General features: G+C 40.5%; 2 protein-coding genes across 9 annotated transcripts in view; one reads left to right on the top strand and one right to left on the bottom strand.

Annotated features, from left to right (window-relative positions):
* FANK1 (fibronectin type III and ankyrin repeat domains 1) overlaps positions 1 to 14,947 on the bottom strand; it is a 27,842-nt gene extending 12,895 nt beyond the window's left edge. The window contains exons 1-3 of one of the 2 annotated variants that reach the window (XM_081912841.1): positions 14,839 to 14,947; positions 1,637 to 1,814; positions 59 to 183 (exon numbers count right to left, since the gene is read on the bottom strand). In XM_081912841.1, coding sequence (XP_081768967.1) covers positions 59 to 183; positions 1,637 to 1,814; positions 14,839 to 14,854 — 319 coding nt within the window. In that variant the 5' untranslated portion in view covers positions 14,855 to 14,947. Of the gene's footprint in view, positions 1 to 58; positions 184 to 1,636; positions 1,815 to 14,784 lie in introns of both variants that reach the window. The other variant, XM_081912840.1, reaches the window with a different exon arrangement.
* The window catches only part of DHX32 (DEAH-box helicase 32 (putative)), a 23,841-nt gene continuing 14,199 nt past the window's right edge, over positions 14,336 to 23,977 (top strand). For 2 of the 7 annotated variants that reach the window (XM_081912684.1, XM_081912680.1), the window contains exons 1-5: positions 14,998 to 15,134; positions 16,087 to 16,843; positions 19,602 to 19,795; positions 21,012 to 21,384; positions 22,946 to 23,185. In XM_081912684.1, the coding sequence (XP_081768810.1) occupies positions 16,565 to 16,843; positions 19,602 to 19,795; positions 21,012 to 21,384; positions 22,946 to 23,185 (1,086 nt within the window). In that variant the 5' untranslated portion in view covers positions 14,998 to 15,134; positions 16,087 to 16,564. Of the gene's footprint in view, positions 14,474 to 14,589; positions 14,606 to 14,997; positions 15,135 to 16,086; positions 16,844 to 19,601; positions 19,796 to 21,011; positions 21,385 to 22,945; positions 23,186 to 23,977 lie in introns of those variants that run through there. The other 5 variants (XM_081912681.1, XM_081912683.1, XM_081912682.1 and 2 more) reach the window with 5 other exon arrangements.

The following is a 23,977-nucleotide window of genomic DNA, read 5'->3' as shown; positions in this document are numbered from 1 at the left end:
GGTAGAAATCAAATTTATATTGTGCATACTTAGAATTAACAATGAATTGCCAACTTACTCGTTGTTGTTACACAAACAGGTGTACTGTAAGCAGACTCTCCTGAAGGATCTGTCACTTTAAGTCGAAATCTGTAGGTTGTTCTAGGTTCAAGACCTTCCACCACATGCTGTTGAGCATAGCCCCTAAAACAGAGTAATGTTATTCCCCCCCCCCCAATTTTTTAAAAAAATCATTTTCAAATGTTTTGTTTATACAAGACTAACTCTAAAAATAAAGTTAAAAATACAAATGGTACTAAAAACCGACTACTGAACACCTGTTACTGTGAATGTATGAAGGTCACTGGGGGAAAAACCCATCCGCTTAGATGGGAAATATGTGCCAAAATTGTCCTTTTTAAATACACATTATTGTTGTGTCACTGTGAATCCATCTGCAAATTCATTTGCCCTAACTACACATACAAATCCAAAGTTTTCTCAAGCCTACATGAATACCTAAGCTGTACATACTTTAAAACCCAAAAGGAAAGAAAGGGTGATAGCCAATATCTGTCATACTCAGAGTAGACTCTGTGAAATCTACCATTTCAATTGGTCTACTCTGAGTATGACTTATGCTGGATATCACCCAAGGACTTCAGGTCTTCAAAAACAAGAACTAGAACATCTACATAAATGTCATCAAATATATACTCCCAGCACATTTTTCAAGGGCAAAAGTTCAGGTTTGAATATTTTAATTTAATGTCTTCATATAATATTTGGAATACCAAAAACTGTCTATCAGAATTACCATTACTTTGCCATGTGCTACTGCTTTAACTAAAAAGCAAAAATCCTTCTAAGCTGTCTGACATTGTAAAGAGATTTTTCCTAGAACGCTCAGAATGCTTTAAATTTTAAAGTACTGTTTATAGTATAAGATATGTAGCTTGACATATGATGAAATAGGTAGTATTCAAACAGTCTAATTCTGCCACCTAGTGACAAACTCTACATAGAAATTTTCTGATGACAACAGAACGTATGATGTCTCAGAGCAAACCTCAGAGCAGTCAGGGGACCACTGGTAACTTATGTAGCACTGCAGTCAATTTATTTATTTTACTTTTACAACACATAAACCACCTCTCCAAATGCTCAATGTAACTGATAATAAAACTATTTTTTGTCAAACATCAAGAGGAAGATAAATTTTATCATTTAATGTACTGACCTTTTCAACAATTAAGAAAACTTTTTACAAATTAAATCATAAAGTTAGAAGAAAAGAAACAAGAGTAAAACAGTGAAGGAGTTATGCTTTAGCCACAAAAAGCAACAAGAGAACTACTGGGTGAAGAAGGGTCATGTGGTCCACACTCAGGATCCAACAGCAACAAGTCAGACCCATCAATGAATTGATTCCATGTTTATAGAACCTTCCCCTTTCAAGTCATTTGAGTGGTACTTGCTCCACTGAGATGTACAGATTTAGGGGAAGAGTCTGCAATGCATGGAAGTATTGATATACTCTTGTTACACCTACAACCACAAAGACCATTTTCAGAACCACTGATTTATGTTAAGTATGTCAGCCTTGTTATCCAAGCTTTCAAATTATTTTGTAGGGGGGCAGCACAACTTCACTTACGTATAAATTAGACCATATTTATGCAACTTTGTGTCCTCTTCTTCAACTGAAAATTTTAACCATTGTTCCTGAGGACCTTTTCGTTGTTCTTCCAAGTCCCAACTAAGGTGAATGTTGTGGTGGCTCACATGGCGTACAACTACAACTGGAGGGCGTGGTTTTGAGATGGAATGTCTTCCTACAAATGAATTACATCATTTCACATGTCTGATACTTATCTTGATTCAAACAGGAATATGGCTAGGACTGCATAAGAACTGTAGGACAATCGCTGTGTTATTTGCTCTTTTGTACCTTCCCCCACTTTGCAGCAATACAATAAACAGAACTGTAAAACAATTTTGCATTGTATCTATGGACTTCAGCTGCTGTGACAAAAGTTTGCACAGCCTAAGCATTTATTTGTTTTTGTGGAATATTTATATCTTTCCTTTTGATCACAAAATATCCACAAGATAGTTGAGAATAAGTAAGCAATAACCTCCAAGAAATAAAATTATAACGGGTGACAGTAAGTCCATATAGCAAATACAAAACAGCAGCAACATACAACTTAATTTTTAAATAACTGTTATGTATTGAAGTTCTCACCCTGGGCCAGCAGGGGGATACTGTAGATAGTTATGCAAATGAAGGATCGAAAGTGACGTTCAGTGATTGGATAGTTTGTATGCAAATGAAGGATCGAATGTGACGCTCAGTGATTGGATAGTTTTAGAAAATGGCAACAGTTACATTGTTCTGGAGCTCTATATAAGCAGGCTGACTGAGCTCCTCAGTTCAGTTCTGTTCCAGCTTACAAATAAAGAGCTGCTTGGAAGAATCGCTGTGTCTTCTGATATGTTCGCCCACAACTTAACAATAACTTTCTCATAAATGGCTTTTAAACAGGATAGTTTTAACTTGGAATCTGTATGCCATCAAAAAAGCAGCAAGGTGCATCTCCCCAGGGAGAGAATTCTAAAGTCTCAGCACCACTACCAAGAAGGCCCCATCCTGCAAAACCACCCTTTCTGTCACACAGAAGGAACAATGACTTTTTTCCAGAAAATACTATTTGTATCTGTAGTTTCACATCTTTTAAACAAGTGTAGTAGTTGGGACTTCCGGGTCGGCGCCATCGCCGAATGGCGGGCTCCCTCCGAGCTCCGGAGGGAGCCTGCTCGGCAGGGGCTGGGTCCTACCGCACCGGCGATGCGGGGACCCTTAAAAACCACGGCCACGGAGGCCGTGGACATGGAGACTCGGCTGGCACCGTCAGCGCCCTCTCGATTCGTGAAGGAGCCTTTTTAAAGGCTACGGATCGGGTGCCGGGGAGGAGCGTGGTGCTTTGAGTCCTCTGCTATCCCTGCCGAGCGCAGCCGCATGCCATCCGGCGGAGAGCGCTGACTTCTTCTATTGAAAATTTGGACCCAAAAGAAGAACCCGTGAGTAATTGGAATATGGACTAAAAAGAGGGATAAATTTTTAGAATTTGGAGCGAACGGGGGAGGTGGAAAAAAGGAAGTCAGCCCCCCCCCAAATTGTAGAAGAGCCAAAACAAAGGACTGGATAACTAAGATCGAGAGGAACCTTATCTTGCCGAACTAGCAACTTCGCGAGGGAAATTTATAAGATTGAGCTGGAGGAGAAAAGTGGAATTCGTATTAAAAAGCAACCCCCCCGGAATCCCTGGAGCGATTCGTGAAAATGCCTGGAGAAGAATAACGGAGGTTTTGACAGCTGTCAAAGAGCTGTCAAAACGGAAGAATGAAATTGAGACTTTGTTATGAGGACTTTGCCGGTTACATTTGTTATAAATTGGAGATAAATTGATTCAAATAAGGATTTATAAGTTATTTGGACTGGCGGATGTGATCTGGAAGGGAACTTTGTTATTGTAATCCACCTAGAGGAGCTGAGGGACATTGCAGGTGTTTTCGACGGGAAACTTGAACAGTTGGATAGAACTTTTAATCTCCTGGGAAACTGCAGAAATGGAACATTATTTTGTCTACAGAGGCCTACACTTTACTGGAAACAATGGATTATGTTTTGCTCCTGAATAACAAGCCTCTGTAGAGACACTAGAAGCCTTTGGAAAAAGAACATTTCTGTGAGGGAACAGGGAAGTAAAAAGGAGGAGAGTGATTGACAAGAACAAGGAAACAACAAGAACTGGACAGAACTGGAGTGGGAACATTTGGGATATCCAGATTTGACAAGCTTATGGATATAAAATTGGAGTTTATACTCCTGGATATAAAAATCTGGATAGAAGAAATGGGCCCCCTTTGATAGACTCCTTCTATGATTGGACATCTGTAATTTAAAAAAAAAGACCGGTAAAGAACCAGAGGGATGTGGGTTTAGTGAAATGTGGGTTCATCAGGAAGACATTAGAAGTGGAGGGATAGGAGGAACGCAACAGGGAAAGAGGGGAGGGAAATTTGGAATCCAAAGGTTGTAAAATTATTGTTTGTTTTTATTCTATTTTCATCTGTACTATATTTGAAAGGGGGGAACTCGTGGAAGGGAAGAGGTCGACCTTAGGGGATGGAAATTTGGATAAATTGAGTTATTGATGAGTGTATTTTGGGAATAAGAATTTGTTGAATATTATTGCTTTTTTGGAAGATTTGGAACACAAGAGGGGGTGGGGAGGGGAAGTCCTGGATATTGGAAAAAGTTTATGAATTGGATTTTATTTGTTTTAATTTGGAAAAACTTAATAAAAATTATTTTAAAAAAAAATAAACAAGTGTAGTAGTTAAGCAACCAATCAAACATGTCTTACATTTTATAATGCAAGTAATCTATAGAAAAATTGGAAAAATACACAGAAGATTAGCGTGGCCCCAGCACAAGGATGACTAACAAATTTCATAAAGCATTCTGTATTTCTGTCAGCCTGACCTTAGTGACCATTTTAGCAAGTACTGTATAGTGGAAATATTACTTTCTCAGTGCTTAAAATTATGTTCCTTTAAAAAAGAAAAAATAATTAGTCAATAGACGTAATGTAAACACACTGACTTGGGGGTAGTTTGTCACTAAACACCTATTCTGTTGTAGCCATAAGTGGACCATCACTCAGAATGAAAGCAAAGCAGATACTCTAACTAGAGGCAACAGGCATCCATTATAAAGACATTCAAGTATGTTACTCCTATGGTAAGATTTTGCCCATCTGGTCCATAGTAAATGGGGGGGGGTGGAATGTGGCTATTCATCAAACACTGATATAATTCAGAGCCTAGAAACAACTGGCATTACCTCCTAGAGATGTAGCAATAAAAACCGCTAGCACATGTGCAAAGCTAAGCAGGATCTAGTATGGTTTGAAATCAGCTTGGGGACTATGTGTTGAAATTCCTATCTTGCCGTGGGTTGGACTAGATGAACACCAGGACCCATTCAAACTCTACAATTATATGATCTACCATTTTCTCAAACAACTCTGATGCTAACTTGAAGCAATACATCATCTTCTCAATTTAACATTCAATACAGGGAAGGATGCATACTATTAAAACTAGATGATTACAGAAGGATCTTTTTGACATGCAAAATGTTGTATACTAGGGTATCCAAGTATGCAATGATGCAAGGGTATCCAAGTATGCAAGTATGCAATGATGGGTGAAAATCCCTTGAAATCAATAACCCTGTGCACACAAACCTCAATCTTCTTTTATTTTTGAGAAAACTAGAAACTTGCCAGTTCCCCTCACCCTTCACTCCAAATATGCTTACTTTTGAGAAGGAGTAGGTGACAGCCAGTGACAGGGAGAGAAAGCTATAAACAGGAAAACCCTTGCCAGCCTGGAAATAACACTCCAAAGGATACTTGGGAGCATCTATGGTTTTGGGGGAGCATGGGAATTTAGAACTCCAGAGCAGCCAAGGAAACTAAGATCCCTTGTTCCCCAGCAGGAGGAAATAACAAGCTGGGGAACTTGTTATTTACTCTCCCCAAAATTCAGTGAAGGAAGCAAAAGAACTTACAAATTCCAATGCCTTGGGCAAACAAAATACAATCCTGAGTGTCAGAATGACCAGTACTGTCTCTAGTGAGCCCTCCCTACCATCAGTTACTCCCCTTTCCAAGAATAACCTTAACATACTGGCGAAGGGAGCCAGCAGGTAGCAAGGATGAATTTCATTACCAGCTGATCCTTGAAACGCCTGGGTCTGGTTTGTAATGGGTTTTGGCTTTCTAAACTAGGTGAGTTCATATTCCAAATTCACACCATCGCTAATCCTGTGCTCTGTGCACTTTCCTTTTCTCATAAAGGTATTAGCACATTATAAGACACACTACACTGTGTTCCGTTAAGTTCAGGATAAGGTATACATTGGAATAATTCAGGTAATTCATTCTAAGGTAGCTAAGATTACCTACAATATTATATTATATTACATTTCACTTAATGAAAAGTTATAGGAGTATATGAGTTCTATTTCCAATAAACCAAGTGCTGATCATTCTGCTTGGCACATTTGACAGAGGCCCCATGACAGCTTTGTAGCAGGCAAACATTCACTTCACACAGCTTGTCCTGCCATAGACATTCCAAAGATGACAAAAGCATCTCCAAACGAATTTGTGCCGGTCATACTTGTTCTCCAACAAGACCCTTTGTTGGAGAAAATATCAAAAATATCAAAACCTATATTCTTTACTTCTTGTTTTGGTTAAATGTGGAAATAATTGCTTTATTATATTGTTAGTTTATTAATTGTCTGAAAAGATTATCCAGAGTGCAAAATATTTGCATAAAATCTATCACTATGATGCCCAAAAGAGCAGCTGGACTATTTAAAAACACACAAAATATTTGAAACCAGATTAACAGTGGCTTCACCTTCAGCTCAACCAGAAACAGCTTGATTGATATTCATTTCATTGCTATGACCAACATGGAGCTTTATGACATCATAGACAGGAAACAGAAACATTGTGAGTTATGAGGTTGTCCTATTGATTGTCTTGCATTTGGAAAGTTAAATTCAGTGTCAATACACTAACTAAAACTATGACTTTAAAACATTAAGAACAACCTCATCAGGAAATCATAAGCTTTTGTCCTAATTATTTTTGCAGTGAAAGCTGCTACATAATTTTCATACAGTACAGATATTCATATAGCTCAGTGGCATATCCTTAAAATGACAAGAAAGAAAAAAGACAGTGATGGCACAGCTCACTCCACTATCCTTTTATAGAGAACAGGGAAAGATCAGATTCATCTGTCTAATTACCAATACTGCCTCTATCACCCAGAAAAAGTTCCAAATTGGTCAACCTTATAATCTCTTGCTACAAAGTCAATTTGGGGGTTTAAATTCTCTGGAGACATCTGAAACTCATGAATAATGAAAAATTAAATAGAATTGATTACAATTTTAAAAATCTGCTTAATTATTGAAACCAATTACTTAAGCAGAATCACTTTGATCGAAAGTCTTCGTTCTCTATACAGTGGTACCTCAGGTTACATACGCTTCAGGTTACATACACTTCAGGTTACAGACTCCGCTAATCTCTATCCAGCCTTGTAACTCTTCACCAGGCCCCATCCCTCACCAACCCTGCTCCACCCACTCCTGTTAGGAATGTGTCCTTGATTCCAGCTTGCCTGGGTGGAAATATGTGCATGTCTGGTAACCTCTGACATTTGTGAGGCAAGAGTCATATCCACTGTTCTGCACAGTTCTGCCTCTGGACTGCCCATTGTTGGCATGTGTCTCTCAGAAGGTTCCTCATGAGGAAAGCACAGGCTGAAAAATATTTCCCATCCCTAGCTTAGATGTGTTCTGTCCCTTCCATTTTCCAATACAGATCAAATCAGAGAAGGATTTAGGGGAGCGTAACCAGTTCGGCCATACTGGCTGCAGAGCCTTGGGAGTGCCACAACTATGATGTAGAATGGAAGGAGAGGTACAGGGGGGCACTGAATTTTGGCATCACAGAGGGCACTGCTCAGGGCTGCCAACCTGAGTAAAATATTGGGGGTGGGCGGCAAAGTAAGCCCTGCCCCACATAATCCACCACAAGACACGGCACCCCCCCCCCATTTGAATGGCAATGCCTATTAACTTTGGGGGGCCCGGCCCCCTCAAATATTTGATTGGGGGGGCTGAAGGGACCTCAGCACCTTGGAATTGATTAATAGGACCCACAGAGGGGAGGAGGGAAGTCCAGGAGATTCTTTGGAATCTTGACTTTATGTTGTATGTTGGATATGTGATTGTAAAACTTTAATTTGAAAAACCAAATAAATTTATTTTTTTTTAAAAAAGAAGACTATTTTTGCTTTAAAAAACAAAGCAGAAAAACTATTTTCTGGGTGGCAAGGAGGTGGGGTGGATACTCATAGGAAGTGGATGACTTTCAGTAGTGTGCAAAACTGTTCAGTTCAGGTGGCAACAGCAGCACTTTATGGAACTGTTCAGTAAGAGTGCTGAGTAGCTGACAAGATAATTTATACAACTCTATCATATGCACGCATACTTTAAAAAGAAAAACTGGCAGGGACAGTCTGGCTCCTGTCACTATCCTTTTCTAGCAGGAAGTCAATTAGGAATTGTTATAGAAGCCATAATTAGGATGCTTAAATGTATTTATATATGCCAGATTCTGCTTAGTTTTCCTTCTTTGGTTCCTCCTTTTCCCCTAATTTAGAGCTACTTCACATAATATGAAAAAATATGTGTTAGCAACATGTTTAGCAGTGCCTTCTCTATTGTCCTTTCTTTCCCATTTGAAGATAACCTGCTAAGTGGAGACTTAGCATCTGTATTGGATTCAAATTAATTTAATATAAGTGGTGTTATTCTGATTTATATGTATGCTTTTATATATGCAAATGATATTGCTGTTTTTATATATGCCATTGTTCTATTACATTGTAAATTACTCTGGGATGTCTCATAGGAAGGAATTCATGAATGAGATAATGAATGATGATAATGATTCCTATGTGTCCCATGGCATGGTCAATAACATAAACACACACACACAGTGTATATAAATACCTTAAATAACAACTTTTTAAAAAAAAAACATAATATTTGAAGGGGAGATTAGTGAAGGGGCAGATAAGTGATGAATGTAACAGCCTGTTTAGACTACTTCAATGCAGTATACAAGGGGCTTCCATTGAAAGCAGTCCAGAAATTGCAGTTGTTTCAAAATAGAGCCCCAAGATTACTAATTGATACTAGATGTTTTACCAGTTGTATTGGCTCCCAGCCTATTTCCAGGAGCAATTTAAATTGTGGGTTTTAACCTCCTAAGTGGCTTAAGATCACCACCTTCTGCCTGCTTTAACCTTAAGATCTTATATTAAGACCCTGACCAGGGTGCACCCGGTAACTGAAGGAAGGCATATGGTTACGATGAAGGTATTTCTAGCATTGGCACAACTATAGAACCTCCTGAGAGTGGCTCATCTGGAACCTTTTTTAGTTTTGCAGCACAAAGTAAAAATCATGTTCTTTACTTCCTCTTTTAAGCAGTTTTTAATTAGGGTTATACCTTTTATGCTGCTTCTATGCAAAAATGTTTTTCACTGTACTCTGGGCTGGATTCAACTAAGTAATTGTGCAAACAGGAGTCAGCACAAATCCCACGAGCACAATGGGCCTTTCATCCCCCTAGTGTGTCCCCTCATAGGTAGAGGTAAAGGTACTCCTGACCGTTAGGTCCAGTCACAAATGACTCTGGGGTTGCGCGCTCATCTCGCTCTATAGGCTGAGGGAGCCAGCGTTTGTCCACAGACAGCTTCTGGGTCATGTGGCCAGCATGACTAAGCTGCTCCTGGCAAACCAGAGCAGCGCACAGAAATGTCGTTTACCTTCCCGCCGGAGCAGTACCTATTTATCTACTTGCACTTGACATGCTTTTGAAGTGCTAGATGGGCAGGAGCAGGGACCGAGCAACACGAGCTCACCTCGTTGCGGGGATTCAAACCGCCGACCTTCTGATTGGCAAGCCCTAGGCTCAGTGGTTTAGACCACAGTGCCACCCGCGTCTGGTATCCAATCATACCCACCCTCAAATCAGCTGGGGGGGGTTCAAGAGAACCCTCAAAGCAGCACATGGGGGGAGAAGAGGGGAGATCTTTCTGTCTGGCAAGCATAAATGGCACTGTTCTGCTGACGGAACAATCACATTAGGTAATTGAATTCCTCTCTGTTTTTGATATTTTGTTGTAAGTCATTTAGGATTTTTTTTATTGATGGACAGTTATATTAATCTAATAAATTATTATATTGTGAACACATCTTTCCTATATTGCATGTAGTGGCCTGCTAAGTACATACTGTGACAAATAATTACTGTAACCACCCCAAGCCCTTAGGACAGTCATGGTTATAATTCAGGATGATTATTTAATTAACCAATTACAGGATGGAGCACAGATAAAATAGGTTCCTCAAAATAGAATTGTATCGCCTATCATGGACAGTTCAGTTCTGGGGCGGGGGGATTAGATACAGTATAACAGAGATATGCGAGACTGCAGTTCCACAACCATTCATTTTACAGTGGGACAGACATTTCAGGTTACATACGCTTCAGGTTACAGAGTCCGGTAACCCAGAAATAGTACCTTGGGTTAAGAACTTTGCTTCAGGATGAGAACAGAATTCGCGCAGTAGCAGCAGGAGGCCCCATTAGCTAAAGTGGTACCTCAGGTTAAGAACAGTTTCAGGTTAAGAACAGACCTCCGGAACAAATTAAGTTCTTAACTCGAGGTACCACTGTACTCCAGTTGCCACAGAAAAAATACTGGAAAGCTCTATATTCCATGTAGCGGAAGTGGGAAAGCTTTGGCCCTCCAAAATTGTTTAACTACAATTCCCATTCAGCCTTGACTATTGCCATGCTGGCTGGAGCTGATGGGGGATATAGTTCAGCAACATCCAGAGGACTGTTCCACATGCATGTCACACAGGCAGCAGTGGATGGTGTGCTGGGGTTGCACCATTCACCTGACCTCTGTCTGGCTGAGTCACTACAGCAAAATGGAACAGAGGGGTGTGGCAAATGTGTCCATGCTTCTGCTGCCACATTTGCATCACACAACCTTACAACACTTCTCTCTCTCTCTCTCTCTCCCTCTCTCTCTCTCTCTCTCTCTTCTCTCGGTCCTGGTATGCTGCATCAACTCAACAGGAAAGAGGTACTGTAATATGAATGGCAGAAGCTCTGCCACACTGCTGCATATAGGAAAGGGGGATGCATTCAGACTTTCATAAAAAATAAAATAAAAAAAACTTCATAGATTACTAAAAATATCCAGGTTTAATTAATTTAAACAACTAATGGCATGCTGGCTTTTAATTATCTATTTTAAAATTTTATTTCATTATGCTAATAAAGTTACTACATAAATAAGTGATCAGATCAGAAGAAATGACTAAATACTTTGGGCACAATTCAGATTTTATTTTATTTTTAAGTTTTATATTCTCTTACAGCATTTCTCATTAAGCCGATAAGGCATATATAATATTTGCCTGACACCAAAAAAATCTAACAGCAGGGAAAGGAACATTTTTTTCTTGGGAGAGCTGCAATAAAACCTGATAACAAGCTTGCTGGCCTTTTCCTCCTCACAGATGTACATACGATCTTAACAAGAGACACCTCATTTACTGAACAAACCTTTCCATTAGCAGCAACTACACACACACACACACACACACACACACAAATTCTTATGAAGAACAGAACACTTAACTTAAACCTTTCGGTGTAAATGTGATGAGTAGCATAGGAAGCAAGATCTAAAGGTTCTGACATGAATAAATCTCAATCAAAAACTGACACAGATATTCCATTGAAATGAAAGGCAAGATTCCAACATGAAATACAGGTGCCTACTTTATTTTATGTCTTACTAGAGCTACTGTGCCTTTCCAGTGTTCGTACAACAGTGAAGTAGCCCAATACCCCTATAAGCTGGCCGGTAAAGAACTAGCCACACAGATAGCCACTTTAATTTGCAGTTAACCAACTTTAATTTGTGACGCAAAGAGCATAGTTATGTGTTAATAAGCTGATAGATTAAGTGTATTTGCTGCCTCCTGAACAGGGGATTATCAAACCCTGATCAGCATGCCTCCAACCTCTGAGATGAGGTGGGGGTTGCTTTACATCCTGCCATAAGTGCTAGTCTCTGGGGTGGAAGTTTTGGACCCTACTCAACAGAATGAGCAGAAATTCCCCCAAATATAAAAGCTTTGGCCGACTACATTTTGAAGTAGGTGAATGAATACACATTAACATCTGAAGAACCTCTCCCCAGTAAGACCTGAGCAAATGTGTATATGTTTGCAGCCTTAATGAGGGAAACCCCACTGTTGAAATGTAGCCTTATGAGGCTTTGCCCTCGGGTGGGAAAAATATTGCACCCGGGAAAGGGAAGTGGGAGTCAGCAGACACTTAAGGAATAGTTTCGGAGAAAAGGCTTTTATTTCTACCATCCATGAACTGGTAGAAGGAGCAAGTGTGATAAGTCACAAAAAGCATGCACGAGTTCACAATCATGTGCACAAACATATATACCCCTTTCTAGATCCCTCCTCCTGTCTCCTCCCTCAGGAGTCCTGCCCCATGTTGAGGTTCCTGAGCATTTACAGAAAGCTGTCTTGGAACTATTGTGGACTCTTGGCACCCTTCCCAGGAAAGGGGTTTCAGAGTGTTCAGATATGTTTCAATCTCTTGTTCTGGCATGGTTCCCGGACAGAAAGCAAGTTGCAATGTGGTTCTTTAGCAAGGCCAGAAGGCATGAGAAAGGCCTGAGAAACAATGGACTGTTCTCTATCTTTGTTACAGCAGAGAGGAATGTTTCTGATGCTTAGCTGCTGAGAAAATGATTTTGAAAAGCTTTGAGAAGCTTTGAGCCTGCTTTGGTGGGGGGTGACTTTGGGCCTAGGTGAGGTCACCTGTCCTCACCTTCATTCAGAACGACTGAACAAATCATACAAAAATTAAATATTTCTCAAAGCAAAATATTCCTTTAAATTAACGTTTGTTGGGGTTTTGTCCAGGCTCTAGACACCCATCACAATTTCATGAAAACACCTCCAGTTTGGATAAGTTTGCAAAGGGTGGGTCTTAACTGTGGTCCACTGAGGTTCGGAAGGACTGCTCCTTCACAGAGTCTTATCAACATCACTACCCCATTCCTCTGGTTTATGAAAAACCAAACACAGTGGTACCTCAGGTTAAGTACTTAATTCGTTCCGGAGGTCCGTTCTTAACCTGAAACTGTTCTTAACCTGAAGCACCACTTTAGCTAATGGGGCCTCCTGCTGCCGCCGCGCCGCCGGAGCACAATTTCTGTTCTCATCCTGAAGCAAAGTTCTTAACCCGAGGTACTATTTCTGACTTAGCGGAGTCTGTAACCTGAAGCATATGTAACCCGAGGTACCACTGTAAATAGAAATAACCAGTGACTGAATTTGGGGTGATGCGGAATGTACCCAGTTAAATTTTGCTTGCTCCGATATGGTGTTGATAAGCTTTCATCATGCCTAGTGTCTAAAACAAATGGAATGTCCCCCATTCACTACTGGCCTTGACCCTGCCCACTACGGGTATGAAACTTTATATGAAAAAGGTTTTCCCACCTCTGGTCTAAACTATCACTACTTTGGGATCAAGGACTTTTTTTATTTCCCCTTGCCCCTATTGTGTGAGGTTTAGTTTACTTGTATGAAAAGTTCTTTTTGCTGATGGAGGCAAATGAAGGCTATATTTGTTCAGAAATTAGTCAATGAGTTTTAAATGCACATTCTGAATGTTGATAAATTAAGCTCGTTTTCCTGAATGATACAACTATTTCTGCTAGTGATCCTTCAAGGTATCATTGTTTCCTAATGAAGTCTTGTGTCTCTCATGAACAACTGATAAATACAGTAAAACTGTGTTGCAGCTTAAACAACAGGTTGAAATCTAGTGGTTTACAATATAACGTTGATACGATTTCCTACCAGCTATGGAAAAATCTTTCCAGGTTTTCTCTAGTGCCTGACCTACAGAATTTCATAACACTATTCCCATTCAGTCCATGCTGTGCAAAATCATGCTACCCATTCCTCAATGCTACCCATTCCCCATGTTCCTACTTTCCAGCATTTTCTTCCATCGATACTTCCTATTCCAAGCGACATACACACTCTGCTCTCTGAGGCTCACACTCCTAATCTTCATTGATTCAACAGCATCCTTGCTGCTCCTATTCTCACTCCTACAGCTCACAACCCCAGGCTTCCCTCCTATTTATGGATTCCAAAAAAAAAAAAAAGCCCCTTTCCCTACAAACACAGAAACTATCTTACAGGTATCCCATTTCAGACATGCAACTAGTGTATCCCTTAAAGGCAGAAGTCGTGTGTGTGTGGTAATTTGGCAACTACTAAAGAAAGGGCACCCAAGACTCCAACTAACTCCCATAGGCTTATCAACCCAGAGATGGCTTGCCACCTCCTCCCTGCGCTTTTAACAGCTATAGTGGCATATCCAACTCCCAAGAGACTGCGATCTACTCCCAGTATTAAAAAAAAAACTACTGGCAGTGATCTACCATTGTCATTGGAGGCAGGAGGAGCCTGCGTGGGGTGGGTGGATTGCCCAGAGTTGTTGAGCTGTTTGGGGGGAGGACTGCAGAGTTTTTTTAGTTTCCTCCCCCCATAACTTTTTGTGCACGATGAGGATCCCGCAATTTACCAGGATCAGCTGGGGATCTACCAACAGGCAGAAACCCAACAAGTGAAGCTTCCCTTTTCACTGAATCTCCATATGCTGAGAAAAATCTGGATCCTTGACTTTTTCTGCAGGTATTGCTGGTGAGGGGAACCTTACCAAAAAAAAAAAAAAAAAAACCACCACCACCCTATTCTACCTCCTCCCCGTGGGGTCAAATCCTACCGCAAGTGCTCCGTTTAAGGAGCCGGCCTCGGAGCCAAGCGGTAATGAAAAACCAGGAGACATGGTTCATGTCTGGAGGGGGAATGCACTCTGTGCATGCTCGGGTGCATTTTTTGATTTTTAATATTATTTCAAACGCTGTTGAGTCGTGGCTGAAAGAAATGTCTCCCTCCTCATCCCTCACCCCCCGCCCTCTCCGTCTTCGACGAGGTCCTCTCACCCCTCTTCCCTTCCTTCTCAGCCTTCCCGTCCGCTCCGCTACTTTTCTCCTCACCTCCGCCGGCCTCCATGAGCAGCGGCCGGTTGAGATTCCTCCCGCCGGCTGGGCCGCGCCCAGAGTCCCGTTGCCATAGCAACGCCAACGGCCTGGCCCGGAGACCAAACTAGGCCTTGGGATCCCCCGAAGTCGAAACCAAGGGCGGAGAGCGAGCGAGCGAGCGAGCGAGCTCGGAGGGGGGAAAGGCGGCAAGGAGCGGCCCATCGCCACTCTGTCCTCCGCCACCCTGAATTTTGAGAATGAGCTGAAGAAGTAGCAGGAAGGGGCCATGTCAGGTGCAATGCAGGAATTGGGTACGACTCGAATGCACGACTCAGATTAAGAGTCACTAGGAAGCCCTGCTGGATTTATTTATTTTTTAATTCTTAATTGAAAATGTTTTCAGGAGCAAGAGCAAACCTATGCAAAATAAGCATGCGAGTGTAAATGAAGCCTGTGTAGTTACAGCAGATTCAAACCCTGTTCAGCAGCAAGGCTGCTGCTGTTCTGCCTTAGCCTGGCAGAGGGGAAATAGGCCTTTCAAATAGTGTGCTATGTTAGACTGTCAGGCCACTGGAGCTGAATGGGTTTAGGATCCAGCCTAAGTCCCTTTTGCAACCACTTTAGCCCAGCCAGAGCCAGCTGTGCCAGGATGAGGCAATTACACCAGCATAACTTCAGCTGAGCTGGATTGGAAATTTAACACTGGCTGAGCTGGGAATTAGCCAGCTAAACCAAATATCTGCTCATCCCAGTGCACTTTGTCTAGGACTGCCCCTTCATCTGTCCTTTATGTGATTTAAACAATAAAGTCTCATTCTCCCATACTGTTTTCTAAATTCTAGAACACTTCAGATTTTACTACAGTTTTTCAAATGTTTGGCCTAAATTTAAAACATGTTTCTAATTACAGTAGTACCTCTGGTTACGTACTTAATTCGTTCCAGAGATCCATTTTTAACCTGAAACTGTTCTTAACCTGAAGCACCACTTTAGCTAATGGGGCCTCCCGCTGCTGCCGCACTATTTCTGTTCTCATCCTGAAGCAAAGTTCTTAACCCGAGGTACTATTTCTGGGTTAGAGGAGTCTGTAACCTGAAGCATATGTAACCCAAGGTACCACTGTATACGTTTATATGGTTGCTGCGCAGAGCTGCCTGCTTCCCCCAGTTTTGCACTGCACACCCTGTGGTAAAATCTATTGTAATGGGATTAAGCAACCATGTGACCCTTTTCACAATCAGACACAATAATCTCATCCTGTAGCCTTCTATTCACAATGAATCAGGATGGAGACATGTGTGACAAAGCGGTAACTCAGCAGAATCCTTAATCACCAGACCAGCAAGAGAAGCTGCAGAATACACTGCAAGAAAGCAAACCAACTTCTTACTAATTGGTTTGATCTGGAGGAAAAATACATCAATTCAATATGCAGGAAGTGATTGGTTTCTGCAGAACTGTATCTCCAGGAGTGAATCATTTTAAATGTAGGTGTTTTAGTTTTTAGACGTCTCTCAAATAAACTTTCTGATGAATCAACCTCACGGCCCACAGAGGTGACAAAGAAATAAAGAAGGGAAAGAGAAAACAAACCCTTGGAATATAAACTTTGTGGCACTTTTGAACTGAACTTTTGGAATATACTGTTTCTGAACTGGGTGACTTTGGTGATTTATTAATGTAAAAGGTTTTCATTGATGTTCTGATACTCATTGCTGGGAATAATACATGAAGGAGAGCTATGGACTACTTTGTTTCTTATTCTGAGAAGCAGTGCTTTTCAGAATTATTTGACTCTTCTGATGGGGAGGAGATGGAAGAGGAAAGGATGGAGAGATATGCAGCAGATTTAGAGATGAATCCTTTTGATGGATTGCCGTTCTCTTCCCGTTACTACAAACTTCTCAAAGAAAGAGAGGAACTTCCAGTCTGGCAAGTGAAATATGCTTTCATGGAAAGTCTGCATCATCATCAGATTGTGATTGTTTCAGGAGATGCCAAAACTGGTAAGAGCTCCCAGGTGAGTGTTTGTAACAAAGGACTTGCAGTATGATATGAATTAATTATATGCAACATTCATATTTTTAAAATAGATCTTGTAATGGACAGAACATTGAACTAAGTTTTTAGGCATGTGATCCTGTATGTTACCACTTATTGAACATCCTAGAATGTAAAACTGTTGCCTGCTTTCAGTGAATGTCCTGTAGTACTCCAATATTGTCAAATGTATTAGGCCAATCAAAATCTCATCTGCACAATATTAATTGCAGTAGGCTTGGGAGTGGTGGTGACAGGAATGGTTTTACTAGGGCTTCAGGATTGAGGTCCTTAAAAAAACAGGACCCATGATCCAGTTCTGTACTGCAAGTTTCAATACTTGTTTGGCATGTAGTATACGAGAGATTGCCATTTTAAAACAAAGTTCAAAAGATCAGTACATGAAGTTCATTTCACCATATAGTTTGACAGAATGCACTTCTTATTGCCTATTTGATTATATTATCCAACATTTCATTGTAGGTGGTTGAAAAGACAAGAATTAAAATGTGATATGGTTTTAGAAACAAATTAACTGATAAATGTTGTATTTCATAAAATTTATACACTGCTTGTTTGTTAAAAAATAACCTTATTTTATCTTTACAAAAAGATAAAATAAAAACAAGAAAAAATATCAAAGCCATACTTCAAAGCATACAAAAATTAAAACATTGTACTTAAACAGATTAATATGTGATTAGATATATAGATAGAGATATAGTGCATGTTTAGAATTTTAACTTTAAATTCCATGAATTTTTTTATCATGTATAAGACAAGCATAATCAATCAGTAATTACTTCCATATGAGCTACATTGAAATCAATTCACTAAGACAAGAAAAGGCAATCTGTTTCCCAAGGGCATCTGCCAGCCTCCTCTACTGGCACAAGGACTTTGAACTTTCATCACCACAAGCATTTCAAAAAGTTAAGAACATTCATTTCTGCTATTAATGTATGACATATATAGGGCCATCTCAGTGACTCCACTATTATGGAATATCTCCCACACACCCAAGGCTCAAATGGACCTCTTTCTTCTAGTTAGTAGAGAAGATATTTATATTCCAGCAGACTTATACCTTGCCATACTGTCGATAAAACAGGAGTGAGCTACCGTTTCCAGCATGAGGGCCACATTCCTTCATGGGAAACTTTACTGGAGACCAGAGGCAACAGTGAGCAGAGAAATGGATGTGGTTCTTAGCTTTGCAATGTAGGCCACATTCTGGTTATACAAAAACCAGAGTGTCCTGAACAATGGGGTACCTGGTGGCAAGTCCCGCTGGAGTACACAATCCCACAGCATATGCTGGCACACAGTCCAGCAGTCTGGCAGGCCAACAGGTCCAAAGTCCATCCTGGTTCCTGTCTCTGATCCGGGGTCAGGGCACCTGGAGGTCAGTCCCACACAAGTATAGTCCTGAAGAGCACCCTGGGCCATCCATCCAAGCCATGGTCCAACCAACATGGGAAGTAGAGCAGACACAGCGCCTCAGCTTTGCTTCCCTTTTGTACTTTGCATGCTGATTGCAGCATCTGGGCTTGATGAGGCACTTGACCCTCACCTGTTCTGAGCCCACTCCAGTTGAGGAATCACACACCTCAGGGGCTTATACCCAAAGCCTTTCTCATGAATTGTATAACCACAAGGCAACAGAGGTTTAGGAGGTTTTCTCCTTCCCCAAGATAGGCTACCTTTACAGGCTGGTGAGCCCGATTTCCCTTAACAGCACATGAAGAAAAGTCTTCTTGACCATTGTACCTGCTATTGGCCTCATCTTCAAATGCAGGGGATAGATAAGTCCTTAACTCACTGAGGGTTTAAGACCCATCGGCTACCCTTACCTGGTTTAGCTGGCCAGTTGCAGCTGTTTCCCAGGATGTCACCACTGTCACCTGTTGACTGCTACTATGAGCCACAGGTGAGAGCTGAGTTCAGGTTTGGGGACCAAAGATGGACGAACTTCCCCAGAAGAAACACAATGTGTCCCCACCAGAGATACTGCCCTCCCCTAACATCTAATTCAATCATTTTTACAATTATACATGATGGTGCATAAACTGACCCTTTATTAATTTTCCTTTCAAAAGGAAATAATATCTTTTGTTCCCCTGTTTTATGGCCATGTGGATTACTCCAAGACACTTTCATTGTCTACAGATGTACAACCCCCATGGATTTCCTCTACAAATTCCAGAGTTATGGCAATAAATACAAACAACCCTTCTGCTTCAAATAAACATTAACATCAGCTGTTGACTTCTTTCTGACAGATGGTCATTTTGTGCTAAAGTGACTGAGCAGAGCCAGGGCTGTAAGCCCAGAAGGAAACACAAACAGGGATTTGGCCCCCCTGACCCTGATCAGAAATGTCCCTCACACTGTTAAACCAAGCAAGGAACCAAAATGCTCAAGTATGATAGGGTTGGTGTCCTTTTCTCCCCAGAGGCCATTCCTGTCACTTCTCTAATATACTCAGGCTAATCTAGTTCAGAACAAGAAATTCCCAGAACTGTCTTTCACTTTATGTTTGACCACTTAACTGACTCGGGGTCTTGACATTTATCCAGGAAAATAATTTCCATTTATTGAACTGTTCAGTTGCTAGTACGCAGACAGCTAGCAAGCAAACAGCAGATGTTCACTTGAGACAGCACATGTAATCAAATAAGCTTGTGTATTCATTTCATAGATGGATTCATTTCTCTCTAACTTTTTTAATATTAAAGGTGCCCCAGTGGTGTGCTGAATATTCTCTTTCCACTCATTTTCAACACGGAACAATTGTGTGCACACAGACACATAAGCATACAGCAGTATGGCTGGCGTTGCAAGTAGCTGACGAGATGGACGTCAATATTGGTCATGAAGTGGGTTATGTGGTCCCATGTGAGAGCTGCTGTAATAGTGAAACGATCCTGAGGTTTGTGCATTCATATTCAGTCCCTCTAATATGTACAGCTAAGAAACAGAGCCTGATACAGTTCTATGAAGATTATGTGACAAAACTATAAAGGTCTTGATCTTCAGTAGTTCTATGTGATAAAGTGAATGGGTTGCATTGAACCAGATACTCAGGTCAAATTGACTTGGGGACAGGGTTATCGTTCCCCACCTTACAAATACATGTGCCTGTGGATCACTTTAATTAACCAACTTAGATGTGGAAATGTGAAAAAACAAACTACTGCATTTAGGAACATGGGTGTGGACGTAAAATTTGGCTGTCAGATGGCCTAAACCCTACCCTATAGGACAGTGTTTCCCAACCTTGTGCCTCCAGATGTTTTTGGCCTACAACTCCCATCATCCCTAGCTAGCAAGACCAGTGGTCAGGGATGATGGGAATTGTAGTTCAAAAACAGCTGGAGGCACAAGGTTGGGAAACACTGCTATAGGAGATGCATCATGCTTTGTGCATGTGATGCACACACATATGTGTACATGTATGGCATACAGCTTTACCCTAGCTTTTGACACTTGAGGTGTATATTTTTGGGACCCATCTTAGTACTTGATTTCCTATTCTGACAAGCTGTTTTTTACTTTTTCTGAGCATAAATCAACTCTATGCTCACAGTCTGGCATGTTAAAACCTACTGCAGTCAGTGGAATTTAGGCTGCAATCCTGTGTTTACTTACCTGTGAGTTATCCCTGTTGAACACACTGGGACTTCCTTTTGAGGAAACACACATGGGATTGCTGTGTCTTTCTCATACCAGATATATGCTGAATTATTGCCTCCTCCACATGCAGCTGCTGGGTGACCTTGGGCTAATCACACTTCTCTGAAGTCTCTCAGCCCCACTCACCTCACAGAGTGTTTGTTGTGGGGGAGGAAGGGAAATGGAGAATGTTAGCCGCTTTGAGACTCCTTTGGGTAGTGATAAAGTGGGATATCAAATCCAAACTCTTCTACTCTTCTTCTTGCAGGTATGACAACATAAGCCTGACAGGCTATTCTAATCTGCCATGATTTCTCCGACCCCACCACTTTAGTGCAAAATTTGTTGATATTTTCATTTTGAAGGAAAAACCTGGGCAAATTATGCATAGCCTGAAGAATGTGTGCTGTCTCCTTCAGCTTATGTCATCACCAATTTTGAATAATGATCTTTCTTTCTTTGCATGGCTACAGATACAGTACAGATGACATGCTACAAAGAGAAATGATGTCCAATCCCTTTCTGAGCAATTATGGAATCATCATTTTGGATGATGTGCATGAAAGAACTCTCCCAACAGATGTATTGCTTGGACTCCTTAAAGATGTAGTGATATTAAGACCCGAGCTGAAGCTAATTGTAATTACATCTACTCAGATGTGCACCAAACTACAAACATATTATGGCAGCACGTCTCTCATAAGAGTGAAAAGCAGATACCAGGTGGAGGTTGTGTATACCTGTTGCATTCAGAAAGATAATTTCTCTTCTGCTTTAAGACTGCTTTTTGAGATTCATAACTCTAAAGAGAGAGGTGATATTGTGATCTTTCTGGCCTGTGAACAAGTAAGTAAGCCATTTAATGTATCACAGAAAGTATTTGCGTACTTGGGCTTCCATGTTAGGATGAGCAATTTCCGTACCCCCTTTAAAACCTTCTGTAATTAGGCCAATTTTTAAAAAGTACTCATGTTGCACTAAGTCTACAGTTCTGTATATACTTACTTGGGAGAAAGTCCCATTGAACTAAGTAGGGTTTACTTCAGAGTAGGCATGCCAATAATTATGCTGTAAGGTAACTGTAGCAAGCTACTTTTAGGAAGATCTAGCAGCAACTCACTTTACCAGGGCTGCTATCTAGGTTGTGGCTTATTCCTCTCACAGAGCTACAATTCTCAAAGAGATTTAACAGTCAATCTCTCTTCCCAGGGAACTATGAGAATTGTACCGCTATAAGAAGAATGGGGGTCTCCTAAAACTCCCAGCACCCTTAACAAAGTACAGCTCCTGAGACTCTTTGGGAGAAGCCATTATGGTTTAAAGAGGTCTAAAACTGTTTTCAGTGTATAGTGCAGACGGAGCCCTAGATAGCATATTCTATTATAGTGGGTCTTTAGATTTTCTGGGATCAAAACTGCTACTAAGAAATCAAGGTGAATAATCATGTAGGCAAAGCGTTTTGGTCCTGTATATATCACTTTTACATTTAAAGACTTGGGGGGGGCAGTAGTATTCAAAAGAAATACTTTAAGCCTTTGGAGAGAGAGAAATGCATTTTAAATTGCATTATACTCTTTTCCATATCTTTTGCAAGCAATCATTTTTTGTAATGTGAAAGAAGAACGACATAATTTGACAAATACTTTAGAGCTGTTGAATTCCTACACTTTTGTGCCTTTAAATTCTCAAACTTAATTTTTCAATTAATGGTTTCTTTAGCATTTTATTGATTTTTATTACCCCCAGAGAGTTCATCTGCCACTGGGGAGAATGCTATAAAGCAAATTTGCAATTCTCCTATATGTTCAATTATTTTAATAGCGATAAAGAAAAATTAGTCACTTTCATATATGGTTTATAGCACTTTTGATACTTTTAATTCTAACTAGACTAAGAACATAATAGTAATTTTCAAAGTTAGCAAGATAGAGATTCTTCCAAATTAATTTGTCCTATTTCTGGGAAGTGTATGGAACACACTGATATGGAAAATCAAGGCGCCATGTTATAATTTTTCATTACAGTATTACTGTTCTAGTAGCGTGTTAATGTTTTGTTATGGATATTAGAATGTCTTTCTGTGAGATTGGTATAGCCATGATAGACTGTCAAATGGTAGAAATCTGTAAGGAATATGGCACTTAAGCAAATGGGGGAAGGAAGAGAAAGAAGCCCCTTCTTGGGCTGAAATAAATTCCTCAAGAAACAGAATTGCCGCATTACCGTATATGATGTTTCTATGTATGCTTCTGTTACAATTTCCTCAATTTAATCAGCATCATGACTGTTATATTTTTGCCATTAGAGCTTAACATAGAAATAAAATCCATTAAAAAGAGAGAATAGATTCAGAACTGGCACAGTGAGCCTGTTTAATTTTCATGAAAGATGTCTTCACTGCTTCTAGGAAATTGGAAAAGCCTACAAGATTATTCAACAAGAAGGGCCTAATTTAAATCCTGAACTTGGTGAATTGGTCCCTGTTCTTCTCTATCCCAGTGAAAGAGAGAGAATCCTCAAGCCAAATGAAGAAGGGCCTTGCAAAAATTACAGGAGAAGAGTGTTGCTAACTACAAGCTTTGGGGGATCTTTGGTTTGGATTAAAACTGTGGCATTTGTTATAGATGTTGGGATAGAGAAAAGAAAGGTAAGTAAAATAATATTTAATAAATTACCAATGGGGCAACACATGTCTCAAAGGTGAGGTTTCACATACCTGCATAGTTCATTATGGTGTGGATCTTGATATGTACTTGTTTAAAAGGCTGGCATAATTTTCTATTCCCTCCCCCCATGCACAACAGGGATTCACCTGCCTATTGTCCCCTTCCCCCACCCCCATAGTTCCTTCCACACCCTCAAACTCTGTGCTGCAGCATTGGAAGTCAGCTCAATCAACATTTTTAATTAAAACAGGTTTTCAGTGCAGAGGCCAAATTGTATTTTCATTGATTTTCAAGCTTCTTGGTTTTATTTTTGAGAAACGTCAGTCCAGACAAATATACATGTGTGAAGGGATGTCCTTTCTTGAAATAGCCATGCAGTCAATACAGAATTCCACGTGTGCTCTGCTGTGTTTAAAACAAAACAAAACACTGACATGAAAAGAGCTAAGGAATGTTTTTGCAGATTCCATTCTCCATTCACTGAAATGAATGGGGAACTATTCCAGGCGTGGGATCTTGCTGCACATCAGAGCTCCCAGGCTGAACCATTGCTGCTTCCAGATGGGTGGCTGCTAGCCCTGATAAATCATTGCTTTTTCACTGTAAACTACAATTGAGAATGCAATTGACTTTCCCCACAGTATCAGGGATATTGTATATTTTCTCCATGTTTATCCCATCACATTCCATTGTAAGCTCTAAGCAGAATTGCAATTCACTTTCCCCACATTTGGGGTTATTGCACCTGCTTTCTGTGATTATCATGGAATATG

This window comes from Podarcis melisellensis, assembly GCF_964234715.1.
Source record: "Podarcis melisellensis genome assembly, chromosome: 5".
In the NCBI taxonomy this organism is placed as follows: Eukaryota; Metazoa; Chordata; class Lepidosauria; order Squamata; family Lacertidae; genus Podarcis; species Podarcis melisellensis.
Note: the sequence above shows the minus strand (reverse complement) of the source record. Positions and strands in the feature narration are given on the sequence as shown.